Below are 14,183 nucleotides of genomic sequence, written 5' to 3' on the forward strand. Positions count from 1 at the left end.
ACTTAAGTCCTGCTGCTGTTCAGTTTGTCTGCAACATGTAACTTTCTAATTTTGAGGCCTACCTTCTATTTTTAACTCCAACCGAGATCTCCACTTCTGACCACCAAAATTTCTCCAAATTTGGACCCAGTATTCACCGAGCTCTCCCCCCTCTCACATAAGCTTTATACTAAAAAGAGAAACTAAAATCTGGTTACATGCAGAAAAATATAAATAAATCACCTACAGTTTGGTTGCTTGATCGTCAAGCTACAAAGGAAAATGGAAAACCAAAAATAGAAACATAAGCAAAATAGGAAGTTATGTGTACATGACCCATGTGCACCCCCACAATACATAAGGATCATGTACCCTTTACATCGCAAGTCGCAACCTTGTCAACAAATGGAAACTCATTAGACTTGGAAACTACCAAGGTTTATAATTTAGCCACATGCAAGAATAACTAAAATAAAGATGAGACTAAGCTTCTGTATCTTTCAAAATATTTTGTTAACTCATTAGACTTAGAAACTACCAAACTTATAATATAGCCACATGCAAGAATAACCAAAATAGAGATGAAACTAAGCTTCTATACAACAACAACGACAACAATAAGCCTTGTCCCAACTAAATGGGGTCGGCTACATGGATCCTTGACTTAAAACCAATTCTGTTTGAGGCCATGCTAGATACAAGGCCTAAGCTATGCATATCCTTTCTCACCACTTCTCCTAAGGTTATTTTAGCTCTACCCCTAGCTCTTCTAGTTCCTTCAATCTGGATTATATCACATCTCCATACAAGGGCATTTATAGGTCTCCGTTGAACATGGTTGTGCCACCTCAAACGACTTTTCTGAAGCTTATCACTTATGGGAGCAACTCCCAGACCAACTCTAATATGACCATTCCTTATCTTATCCTTCCTAGTTTTGCCACTCATCTATCTTAGCATCCTCATTTCTTCTACATTAAGTTTATCTATATGATTCTTTTTAACAACACAACACTCTACACCGTACATCATAGCTAGTCGAACAACGGTCTTATAGAATTTTCCTTTAAACTTTAATAAATGCATTGATCACACAAGACCCCGAACGCCCATCTCCACTTCATCCACCCGATTTAATTCTTTGGGGAAACATCATCCTCTATGTCACCTCTTTTATTTATGATTGATCCTAGGTACCTAAAAGAATTACTCGCAGGAATCTCCTTATTGTCAAGTTTCACTACCTCATCGTCTACCCGATCATGACTAGAATATCTTTATTCTACTTAATTTAAAGCCTCTTGATTCCAAAGCTGCTCTCCATGATTCTAACTTGGTATTAATCCCCACTTGAGTCTCATCTATCAACACAATATCATCAACAAAAAGCATACACCAAGGGACCTCGTGTTGAATGTCTTTGGTTAATTCATTCATTACAAGTGCAAATAAATATGGGCTTAAAGTTTATCCTTGATGTTGTCCAACTGTAATTGAGAATTCATACTTTGTCCCCCCCCCCCACTATTCTTACACTTGTCACTGAACCATCATACATATCCTTAACTATGTCTACATATTTACTTGCAACACTTCTTTTCTCTAGTACTTACCAAATTAACGCTTTAGGAACTCAATCATAAGTTTTTTCTAGGTCAATAAATACCATATAAAGGTCTTTGCTACACTCTCTATACATTTCCATAAGTCTCCTAATTAGGTAAATAGCCTCTGTTGTAGACCTTCCCGGCATAAACCCAAATGGTTCTCTGTAATTGTGGAGAAGTGTCTCAAACGGGTTTCAATTACTCTCTCCTATAATTTCATAGTATGACTCAACAATTTAATGCCCCTACACTTATTACAGCTTTGAATATCTCCTTTAATTTTTGTACATTGGAAACACGATGCTTCACCTCCATTCATCTAGCATTTTCCCTATGTTCATAATCTTATTAAACAACTTAGTCAACCAAACTAGCCCGCGGGTTCCTAAGCTCTTCCATACTTCTATTGGGATTTCCTCAGGATCTTGTGTCTTGCCTAGTTTCATCCTCCTCAGTGCTTCTTTTACTTCGGACATCGAAATTTTCCGCATATATGTTTGAAAATTGGTGTCTTGGTGAATTGTGTAATCGTCCGAATCACAGGTGCTTGAAGCATGCTCGTTTAATAGACTAGAGAAATAGATTTCCCATCTTTTCTTAATGTTCTAATCGCATACTAGTATTTTATCATCTCCATTTTTAATACATCTAACATGGTCAAGATCTCTACTCTTCCTACCCCTTATTTTAGCTATCTTATAAATAGCTTTTTCCCCTTCCTCCATGCCCAACTGATTGTATAACTTCATACTTCTTCTCCCTTACTTTTCCCGCAATTTTCTTAGCTTCATTTCTAGCCAACTTATACCATTAAAGATCCTCAACATCCTTAGTTCTTTGCCATGTCTTAAAACTAGCTTTCTTATTCCTAATGGTAGTTTGAACCCCACCAAGTCTCCCTATAAGAACGGAGTTTTGCTTTTGATTCACCTAGGACATCTTTAGCCACCTTCTTGATACATATAGCCTTCATTCCACATTACATTAGCATCCCCCTCAAAATCTCACTTTCCTTGTTTGATTACTTTATTAACTAAGGATTTCAAGCACTCTCCTTTCACGCTCCCCCATGATAAAAAAAAAAATGAAGCCTTCACGCCATCTGATCTTAGGGCCCACTGATCTTCCAGGATTATTCCTGCTAAGCCAGATATGGGGCTGTGACACAGTTTATGTGAACAGTAAGATGAGCAGTGCTTTGGCCTCTTTTTTCTTCATGTTTTGTCCCATGGCAGCAGTCCATGTTGATTGGTCAAAATTGTGGGACAAGGGGACCTTCTAGTTACACCAGCTGCTGATCCGACCTGACCTTCCAAAGCTGGTTTGAATTGGTACTAGCTGGTTCATTCCTTGGCTGGTTCCAATCTGTTAGGAAAACAAGGGCAAATGGACAGAATTGTGGATAAGCCTGGAGTTTGAGATTGTAGGACTTCAATACCTTCTCTATACCCTATGGGTTACCTTCAGTATGTTGATGATGTGACACACATGTCTACAGAGTCAGATTATGTTCAATTATTCTTTCAAAGCGCAATGCACCTAGAATCCAATGGACTTAGTGTGAGATTGTGCAAAGCCAACACAGCAGCTTCTATTAGTTTATACTTTGGAAGAACTCCCTTGGTTTTGTATTTTGAACAAACGTTGTCATGTAAAGGTTGGGTTTTTTTTTTTTTTTTTTTTTTTTTTTCTAAATAAGATATCATTACCAAAACCCCTAGAAGGGGGGAGAGGAAGAATGTACAAAGAGGGAGCATGGGGGAGAAAGGAAGCAGCCCTAGCTACTGAGCTGAAAAGTGGAACCTAAACAACAATGAGCTTGTTCCTTCTGAAAAGCTTCCAGAAGAAAGTGGTGGGTCTTCGGCACATGTTTGCAAGTGAGGAGTGGTTTGGTTGGCGTGGATCTAGCCATCCTGATGCAAGACTAGCCCAACAAACCATTGCTGATGATTCCTTTTGGAGGCAGCTGAATAGGACACTGGGCATTATAGAGCCTATTGTGTTTGTTTTAAGGATGGTGGATTCGGAGAAGAAGCCCACAATGCCCCACATATATGCTGCCCTCCAGCAAATGAAAGAGTTGGTTAGAGCTGCTGCCCCTAGCACCTTCAAATCCTACGAGAGGATCATCGATAATAGATGGGAGATGCACTTGATGCATCCTTTGCACTTGGCTGGTGAGTCACTTTTAAGTCTTTAAGTTTTTGTTGTATACTTTAATTTAAATTCTTTATTTGTTATAAATTATAACTTATAATTTATAAACAAGTAAGTTAGTAAACAACCAAATCACTAAGTCATTAACCAAATTTTTTATTTCCACAATGCAAGCTTACTACCTCAACCCAAAGTACCATTACAAGAATGATCTGGGGCTTGATGTAAAGTTGATGACTGCGGTGCAAGAGGTGGTGGAGAAGCTTGTGTCAAATCCCATCATGCAAGGGACAATTAATGGAGAGGTGAGAACTTATTCAATTGTTTCTTCAACTTCTTGCATTAGTGCATTAGCCATTAAGCATATACATGATAATAGTATAATACAATAATTGAAGAATTGGTGAATTGGTGTACAGATCAGGGAGTTCAGGGATGCCTCTGGGAGTTTTGGAAAGCCTTCTGCAGTTGCAACTAGGAAAAAAACTGATCCTGGTAAATAGTTTACTACTCTATAAGTCATTAAGTCTATGAGTCTATAGACTATAAGTCTATAACTTTATAAATGATAACTGATAAGTTATATAAATATAAAGATTTGCTTGCCTAATGCATTCTTATTTTTGGTTATGCAGCTGACTGGTGGTTTCTATATGGAATTAGTGCGCCAAATCTCAGGGACATAGCAATTAAAGTACTCTCACAGACTTGCTCATCCTCTGGCTGCGAGAGGAACTGGAGCACCTTCTCGCTCATCCATAGTAAGGTACGGAACAGATTGGGGAGTAAGAGGCTCGAGAACTTGGTGTATGTGCATTACAACATGAGATTGAGAGTAGGGCACATACAAGATAATATAGATGACGACAATCGTGAACCGATTGAGTTGACTGATATATTCCACGAGCCCCCCGCAGAAGATGAGGAAGATGATGTCATATATCAGTGGGTTAGGGATCGAGGTGGCCCACTGCTGGATGGGCCAGAAGGGCAGCCTGATCCTACCATTGCTGCTGCTGTGGGCCCAGATGCTGTGGCTGAGCACCTATCTTCTGATGAGGGTCAGGCTGCTGTAGCGGCATCAGAAGGATCAGCTGTACCATTTGTGGAGCCACCCGGTCGACTTCAAACAACCGAGGTGACAACTAGTAGTGGGGATTCGGATGATGATGCCGATGATACCACTCATACCGAGATGGCCAAGTGGCCCAAATCGGACATCGAGTTCGAGTCATGGAGGCGATCGGGCTGGTCGTGTTTCGGTGGAAGTCGGCGTCAACAAAGGGAGTCACCCGACTCACCTCCACCAGTCCGAGTCATCCGACACATGTGAGCCACAGGTTCCCCTATCTCTCGGACTTATAGTAGGAGTCGGAAGAGCGAGATCAAAGCAAGGGCGGGGGCAACCGAATGATGATGCAAGCATGCATGATCTTGAATTGAACATGGGAAGCATGAGCCTAGATCGAGTGATTCACAACAGCAGAGCCTTTGTCATCGGGGTACCAATATGGGGATCACAAGACCGGGTCGGATTACGGTGGGTATTCTTCTTATGGAGGTCATACTATTCCTCAAGACCCTTCACCTGGAGAGTATGCATATGGGAGTGAAGGTGGGTTGTTAAATGAGTGGTTTAGAAACCCGTACCCAAATACTCAACAACTATATGAACAACAACAACAACAATGGCTCTTTCACCCACCCATGATTGACGGTTATCCCGCATCGCTATTCCTCCAGATTCTCGACATGCAAACATATAATGATCATATAAACCGATATGTGACATACTTCGATGATCAATTGACTTGGGAGTCATATGTGGCCACCGTTCAAAATCAATTGATGCGGAATGTTGAGTGATACTCTTAGTCTTGTAAGTTGTAAGTTGTAAGTTGTAAGTTGTAAGTTGTAAGTTGTAATCTTCTTAATTCTTATGGAGTTATGGTTGTAAAATTTTGAAGACATTTAAGTGTTTAACAATTTATTACTTTGAATCTTTGATAGTTTGAAGTTTGAACTTTGATCACTTGTTGACTTGATTCTTGAATACTTGATGTGTAATGTTATTATATATTTGTATTTGATACTTGATGGTTGATAAATGATAACTCATTAACTTGAAGTCTTGAATTACTTGATATCTTTACATAATTACATTACATGTTGTCTATTCTCTAAGACTCTAACTTTGCATTACACAGAATTTCGGTTTTACACATAGGGTCGACGTAGGAGACATAGTTAGGGTTATTTTCTCACAAATCTAAGGCCACCAATGTGTTCAAAAGGCCTTAAATAGGCTAAGTACCAAGTTTCAGCCCAACCAGAGCCCTAAAACTCACCGAGATGGGCTACCGAGACTACCGCCAATTTTCTGGCATATCTCGACCGAGATCTCGGTATTTCTGGGTGGCGAGATCTCGCTCGAGAGCGAGATCTCCCACCATGGTTGTATTAGCCCAAAAAAGGAAAGAAAAAATACTGATGTTCAGGGACCTCATTTGTAAATTTACATATTTTCAGGGACCTAATTGTAAATTTGCATATTTTCAGGGACCTAATTGTAAATTTGCATATTTTCAGGAACCTAATTGTACATTTGCATAGTTTCAAGGACCTATTTGTGAATTTGCATGTTTTTAGGGACTTATTTGCGAATTCACATTTTTCAGGGACTTATTTGTAATTTCCCATACAACAACAACAACAACAACAACAACAAAGCTTAGAGAAAGTCGTTTGAGGTGGCACGGCCATGTTCAACGGAAACCTATAAATGCTCCTGTTCGGAGAAATGATATAATCCATATTGAAGGAATTAGAAGAGCTAGGGGTAGACCTAAGATAACCTTAGGAGAAGTGGTGAGAAAGGATTAAAAAAAAAACATGGTGTTCATTACATGCACCTTTTGAATCCTATCATTCCTTAGATTTGTTTGGGTGGTTTGGCTATTGCATTCTATGACATTTCAGATATTTTGAAAGGGCGAAGACTGAAAAACTGCAAACAATTTTTTAAACATGACAACTACCGATGGTACTACTGCTCCCACTGGCTCAAAACATTACCCCACTCTTCATCCTCTTTCAGTAAGATTTGATGGAACAAATTATTTGATCTGGTCTTGATCTACTTACCTGACTATTGCCAGAAGAGGACTTGTTGGATACATTACGAGCGCTACAATCAAACCTACCACCACAAGTGTTTCACAGGATAAATGGATCTCGAATGACTCTCTTACTATGTCATTCCTTTTGAATTCCATGAATCCAAATATTGCCTGTGGATACCTATTACTTGATTCTGCAGCCCAAATCTGGAAGACTACTACTGAAATGTTAAAGTATACGCAAGTTTGGGCTATTATACTGTTATGTTTTAGTTCACGTGAACAATAAAAGTTGTTTTTACTGTTCACGTGAACAGTATTATGCTGGTGATGTTATTCTACTTTATATTTCTAATGTAGGAGTCTTGCTACATAAGTTTTGGGAGCTTTTAGAAAACATAGTTTCTATTTTTGTGGTAGTTTCTATTTTCAAAACTTTCTATTTTAGGAGCTAGGAAGTTACTAAAGCTGTAATTTTTTGTTTCTTTTTTCTAAAAGACAATTATTTGTCTCTCAAGTTGTATTAGATTCATTAGAACCTATAAATAAAAGGCCCTGTGATTCTAGACTCTTTAGCTAGAATCACAAGCCTCTTCTACTGATTCTTCATCTCTCTTCTCCACTTCTTCTTCTCTCTTTTCTCTGTTCAAGTTCAACTGTTGTTTTGATTATTTAAAGCTTGTTTTCTAACATAGCATCAAAGTATGCTTCACCTTCACTAAGGTGAGCATGTCCCAACAAGGAACTTTTTTCTGGAGAACTTTTTTCATCGTATTGCCTTGCTTGAAGGGAGTTCTCCAGAAAAAAGTTCTAAAGGAGAAAATTCAGCCTTCACTACCTCTCATGGAAGGGGACATGGTCATGGTTCAGGGGGAGTTAGCAGGTCTTCTGGATGTTGTGGTGTTCAACTGTCTAATAAGACATCTCGACTTTGTACTTATTGCGGTAAAACAGGGAACTTAGTGGAAGCTTGTTGGGCCAAACATGGAAAGCTAGAGTGGGCCAAGCACCTTGACAATTATGTAGTTTCTGATAGTGGTACTGATACTGTAGCAAACAATAATAGTGGTTCTGGATCGTCTTCAAGGGACTTGTCTAAGACTTTAAGAGATGATGTAAGCCAAATCCTTCGCCGATTGCAAAATAATGAAACTGACACTTACACATCCACTGGTACTTCTACTGCCACACTTTCTCATGCAGGTAACACAGCACTTCTCACTTCAGTTACCACCTCTTGGATCATCGATTCAGGGGCCTATTCCCACATGACTAGTAAGTCATCACTTTTCAGCTTTTTTTTAAATATACCACTAAAAATTATGTTGTCATAGCTAATAGGACTTCCACAGCTATTCTAGGCTCTGGAAGTGTTTCTCTTACACGCTTTCTTACTTTGTCATATGTACTTCATGTTCCCAACTTTCCTTTTAGCTCATTATCTGTTAGTCAATTAACTAAAGCACTAAACTGCTCTGTGACTTTTACTCCCACTTATTATGTTTTCCAGGACCTTCACACTAGGAAGACGATTGGTGGAGGGTGTGAAAGGAACGGACTCTACTATTGGACTATGCTACCCCTATTGTAGCTCTCTTTGATAATGGTGTAGATGCTCTCCAGTGGCATTGTCTTTTAGGCCATCTGTCTTTACCTAGATTAAAAATTTTATTTCCTTCTTTAAAATCAATGTCTAAATTAAATTGTGAAGCGTGTGAGTTAGGTAAGCATCATCGTGCCACCTATCCTCCACGCTCTATCTCTCGTAGTGAGTCCTTGTTTTCTCTTGTTCATTCCAATACTTGGGGTCCTTGTAGAATTAGTAATAGGCATGGTTTTGATATTTTGTCACTTTTGTGGACGATTTCTCCCATCTTACCTGGTGTATCTTTTAAAGGATCGGAAAGAGTTCTTAACTACATTTAAAAGTTTTATTCCTGAAATTCGGACTCAATTTTCTCTTCCTATTAAAATTTTTCGGTCTGATAATGCTTTAGAATATGTGCAACATGATATATCTAACCTATGTGATTCTCTTAGAATGATTCATCAAACCAATTGTTCATTCACTCCCCAACAAAATGGAGTGGCTGAACACAAAAATCATCACCTTTTGGAGGTTCCACACGGTATTTTGATTCAGATGAATGTTCTCAAGAGTTACTAGTGTGATGCGGTTTTGACTGCTGGCCATTTAATTAACCGAATGCTTATACTTTACTTTCTGAAAAATCTCCTTTTTCAATTGTTTTTCCCAATAGAGAACCATTTTTAGTTCCACCCAAAATTTTTGGTTGTGTGTGTTTTGTTCACATACCACATCCTTTGGATAAACTTTCCCCCCATTCTATTAAGCGTATTTTTCTTGGGTACCACATACTCAAAAAGGTTTTCGCTGTTATGATCCAGTTCTTCGCAACAATATACAAGTGCGAATGTGACCTTTTTTGAAGACATTCCTTATTATCCTAGGCAATCTGTGTCTGTTGAAAACTGTGTTTTGGATGATACTCCTCCTATTCCCTCTTTAGTTCCTTCCATTAGCAATGTTCCTCTACAGGTTTATCAGAGAAGACATTAGTTGGCAAAACATACTGTGGATAGTAGAGTTCCTCCTAACAATATTAGCGGCACTCCTTTAGTGAAACCTAAAGCTGGCCCTACGGATGTTCCTTCTTCATCCTCTCCACCTAGTGGAGATCCCACTCCGCCTTCAAATGACTTACCAATTGCTTTGAGGAAAGGTACTCGTACTTGTACTTTACACTCTAACATTGTTTATCTTGTATCCAATTTTGTCTTTATCTCTGATCTCCCTCCTAGCTTTCATTGCCTTGCGTTGTCTGCCATTCATATTCCAACCCATCATACCAAAGCTCTTAAAATTCCTGGTTGGAAAGCTACCATGGATGTGGAAATGGATGCTTTACATTCTCATCATACATGGTCTTTAGTAAACTTACCTCCTGGGAAAGATGTGGTTCGCTGTCGGTGGGTGTATACTGTTAAGTACTATTTTGATGGTACGGTTGAAAGGCTCAAGGCCCGCTTGGTGGCTAAGGGCTACACACAAACATATGGTGTGGATTATTTTGAGACTTTTTCTCCTACTGCGAGACTTAATTTTGTCCATGGTTTGGTATCTTTGGCTATGAATTATGATTGGCCTCTTTTTCAACTTGACATAAAAAATGCATTCTTATATGGTGATCTTCATGAAGAAGTTTACATAGGGCAACCTCCAAAGTATGTTGCTCAGGAGGAGGATAATGTTCTTGTTTGCAGGCTTCATAAAGTGATTTATGCACTCAAACAATCTCCATGAGTTTGGTTTGTGAAATTTAGCAAGACTGTGGAGTCTTTTGGATTTGTACAGTGTTATTCTGATCACTTTATGTTTGTTCAACGGCAGAGTGATTGTGTTGTCATTATGGTAGTTTATGTTGATGATATTGTTCTTTCAGGCAGTGATGTTGATACATCCATACAGTCAAGGCACACTTACAGAAATCTTTCCAAACCAAAGATTTAGGTGATGTACAATATTTCTTGGGGATTGAAGTGATCCGCAGTAAACAAGGAGTAAGTTTGTCACAAAGGAAGTATGTGTTAAATCTTTTGACTGAGACTGGCATGCTTGCTTCTAAACCTAACGACATTCCCATGGATCCTCAGTTAAAGTTAGGACATTATGATGGTGACTTATTAGATGATGTCCATCGTTACAAGAGTCTTATTGAGAAACTTATTTATCTTACTGTTACTCATCCTGATATTTTTTATTCTGTTGGTGTGTTGAGTCAGTTTATGCAATCTCCTAGGAAGGCCCATTGGGACGTAGCAATGAGAGTGCTTCGGTACCTCAGGAGTGCGCCTCGAAAAGGGCTTATCTATCAACTAAATCGGATTATGGATTTGGTTGCCTTTTCTGATGCAGATTGGGTTGGATCCGTCACTGATCGGCCGTTAACTACAGATTATTGTACTTTTCTTGGCAGAAATCTTGTGACTTGGAAGAGTAAGAAACAATCCACCATTGCCCGATCTAGTGTTGAAGCTGAGTATAGGGCTATGGCCCACACCGCTGCTGAATTGATGTGGCTTCGTTCGTTGTTAAAGGAAATGGGATTTCCAATTTCTGCCTCTATGAAAACGTTTTGTGATAATCAGGCAGCCACTTACATTGCTAGTAATCCAGTGCTCCATGAGAGAATGAAGCATATAAAGGTAGATTGTCACTTTGTCCATGATGCAGTCAAGAAGAAGCTTATAGCGACTCCTTTTGTGAGTTCTACTAACCAGCTAGCTGATTTGTTCACCAAAGCTCTGTTCAAACCAAGTTTTCAGTCTATCTATTGAAGCTAGGCATGGGAGATTTGTATGCTCCAGCTTAAGGGGAGTGTTGAAGTATATGCAAGTTTGGGCTATTTATTGTTCATGTTACTATTCACGTTACTATTTATATGAACAGTATAAGCTGTTTTTTACTGTTCACGCACCTGTTCACGTGAATAGTATTATGCTAGTGATGTTATTCTACTTTCTATTTCTAATGTAGGAGTCTTGCTACATAAGTTTTGGGAGTTTTTAGAAAGCATAGTTTCTATTTTGGTGGTAATTTCTATTATCAGAACTTTCTATTTTAGGAACTAGGAAGTTACTAAAGCTGTAATTTTTTGTTTCTTTTTTCTAGAGGACAATTACTAGTCTCTCAAGTTGTATTAGATTCATTAGAAGCTATAAATAAAAGGGCTCTATGATTCTAGACTCTTTAGCTAGAAGCACAGGCCTCTTCTACTAGTTCTTCATCTCTCTTCTCTTCTTCTTCTTCTCTCTTTTCTCTGTTCAAGTTCAACTGCTGTTTTGATTATTTAAAGTTTGTTTTCTAACATGAAACATATAGACAGTTGGGGAATGATGCCCAGGTTTATGAGCTACGGAAGAAGCTTCATGAGACTACCCAAAAGGAACTGACTATGGACCAATATTATGATGAGTTGCGTCTCTTTGGCAGGAGTTGGATCATTATGGGGATTATCACCCCACTAATCTAGATGATGTGGCTACTTATAAGAAACACGTTGATAAGATTCGGGCATATGACTTCTTGGCAGGTTTGAATGTGGAGTACGATCAGATCAGAGTGCAATTATTAAGTCGTTCTCCTTTTCCTACACTAGAACATTCTTATGCCCTTGTAAAGTGAGGAAAGTCGTTGATTAGCCATGCTTCATGCTCCTATTGTGGAGAAATCAGCCTTACAGTCTATTAGCACTAAATCTGATTCGGCCAAGGAGATTGTCAAAAGTGAGCACTGTCACAAACCATATCATACCAAAGCTAATTGTTCGAAGCTCCATGGGGAAACTTGCTGATTTTGAGCAAAATAGGGCACAATAAAGGGGAAAATTGAAGGCTAATCTTTCTAAAACAGTTTCCACAACACCCTATACAGACATTGATTTTTCACAGGAAGAGTTAACTACTCTGCGACGTATTCTGCAATCTTCTACTGCCGGTACAACCTCTACTACTATTTTCTCCCTACCCATACCAACTCCTACCTTGCTACTTCAGGTAAAACTTTTATAGGCTTCCATGTTTCTTCAGTTTTTGCTCCCTGGATCATGAATACAAGATCCACAGATCATATGACAAGTTCATCCTCCTTTTCTGACATTATGCTCCAACTTCTGGAAAATATAAAGTTCGAATTGTTGATGGCTCCTATTCTTCCATTGTTGGAAAAGGGAGGACCATTCAACATTCTCCATCACTTTCTTTGTCTAAAGTTTTACACGTTCCCTCTTTCTCTACTAACTTACTCTCTATCAGTAGTCTTACACATGACTTGAATTGTAAATTGATTATTTTCTATCTTACTATGTCTTCCAGGATCTGGTAACAAGGAAGGAGATTGGATGTGGTAAACTAGACAATGGACTAAATCTATTAGAGCCAATTGGAGGATCTACTTCTACTCTGACTGCATCTTTTAATCAGGTACATTCGGTAATACCATGCCTTCATCAGTGGCACCATAGGCTACGTCACTCCCCTCTAAGAACTCTTAAGAAAGTATTTCCTGATATAGTTTCTTATTGTAAAACGGATAATTTTTTGTGAAACCTGCGTTTTTGCGAAGCAGACTCGTTCTACTTATTTACCTTCTCTTCATAATAGAAAATCTATTTCTTTTGGACAAATTCATGCTAATGTATGGGGCCCTTGCTGACGTGTGTCTATTACTGGCCATAGGTACTTTGTTACTTTCTTTGATTGTCACTCTCATTCTACATGGTTTTATCTTTTAAAATAAAAAAAATGAGGTTTTTTCGATGTTTTCGTGATTTTTATAATATGATTAAAACTCAGTTCAATGCCACTATGAAGATCCTTCACAGTGACAATGGCACAGAGTACATTGATAGTGAATTTCAGAGATATCTCTCTGACTCTAGCCCAATACACCAGACTAGTTGTGTAGATACGCTACCCAAAATGGGGTTACCGAAAGGAAGAATTGGACTCTTTTAGAGATAGCTCGTTCACTTATAATTGCTATGAATGTCCCTGACCAATATTGGAGTGATGCTATACTCACTGCCTTTTACATTATGAATAGAATGCCCAGTAGGATACTTGGCTTTAAATGTCCTAATGAGCTTCTCCAGGGAGCCTCTTCATTTGTTATTCTCCTAAAGGTTTTTGAATGTGTGTGTTATGCTAGAATCACAGCCCACCAAAGTAAGTTGGCTTCCTGCGGCCTACGTTGCATTTTTTTGGGATATTCTGCTACTTAGAAAGGGTACAAATGTTATCATCCTCCTTCCAGGAAAACTATTGTCTCTATGGATGTAATTTTTAATGAGTTTTGCCCTTACTATACACCTCTCTAGGGGGAGAGTCCTAGAGAAGAAGTGCTCTTTCCAACTCTAGACCTTTTTATCACACCACCACAACACAACTTAGGAGTTCAAAAAGTGTTTCCTGACCAGGGGGAGAGTTCGGCCAGTATGCATGAGGACTCTAATTCTCCCCCTTCTTTTTATGAACCATGTGAAAAACCTAGTCAATGAGAGACCACTATTGAGGTCTTTCAAAACAAGATTAACCAGAATAAGTAGATGCAAACTTATCAAAGGAAGAATTACAACCGGCCAAAGCAAATGGAGAAAGGTGACACGTTACTACTTCAATCTCCTGCTCCATAATCAGATTCTACTGTTCCTCCTGAGGTATTTTCTTTTAATCTTCCTATTGCTATTAGAAAAAGAGTCAGATCTTGTACTCAACATCCCATAGCTAAATATATTTCTTA

The 14,183-nt window shown here is 38.8% G+C and overlaps 2 protein-coding genes across 4 annotated transcripts in view; one reads left to right on the forward strand and one right to left on the reverse strand.

The window, feature by feature from the left end:
- LOC149022202 (integrin-linked protein kinase 1-like) overlaps positions 1-14,183 on the reverse strand; it is a 95,780-nt gene that overhangs the window by 57,270 nt on the left and 24,327 nt on the right. The gene's annotated exons all lie outside the window — the stretch shown is intronic.
- LOC149022203 (uncharacterized) lies at positions 3,454-11,221 on the forward strand. Its single transcript, XM_089150962.1, has 8 exons — positions 3,454-3,763; positions 3,918-4,048; positions 4,163-4,238; positions 4,379-5,011; positions 7,652-7,807; positions 7,916-8,065; positions 8,197-8,267; positions 11,033-11,221. Exons 1-8 carry the CDS (start codon positions 3,454-3,456, stop codon positions 11,219-11,221), a joined length of 1,716 nt encoding a protein of 571 aa, XP_089007088.1.

The sequence above is a fragment of the Hakea prostrata genome, chromosome 3 (genome assembly GCF_041222555.1).
Source record: "Hakea prostrata isolate BN-2017 chromosome 3, UWA_Hpros_2, whole genome shotgun sequence".
In the NCBI taxonomy this organism is placed as follows: domain Eukaryota; kingdom Viridiplantae; phylum Streptophyta; class Magnoliopsida; order Proteales; family Proteaceae; genus Hakea; species Hakea prostrata.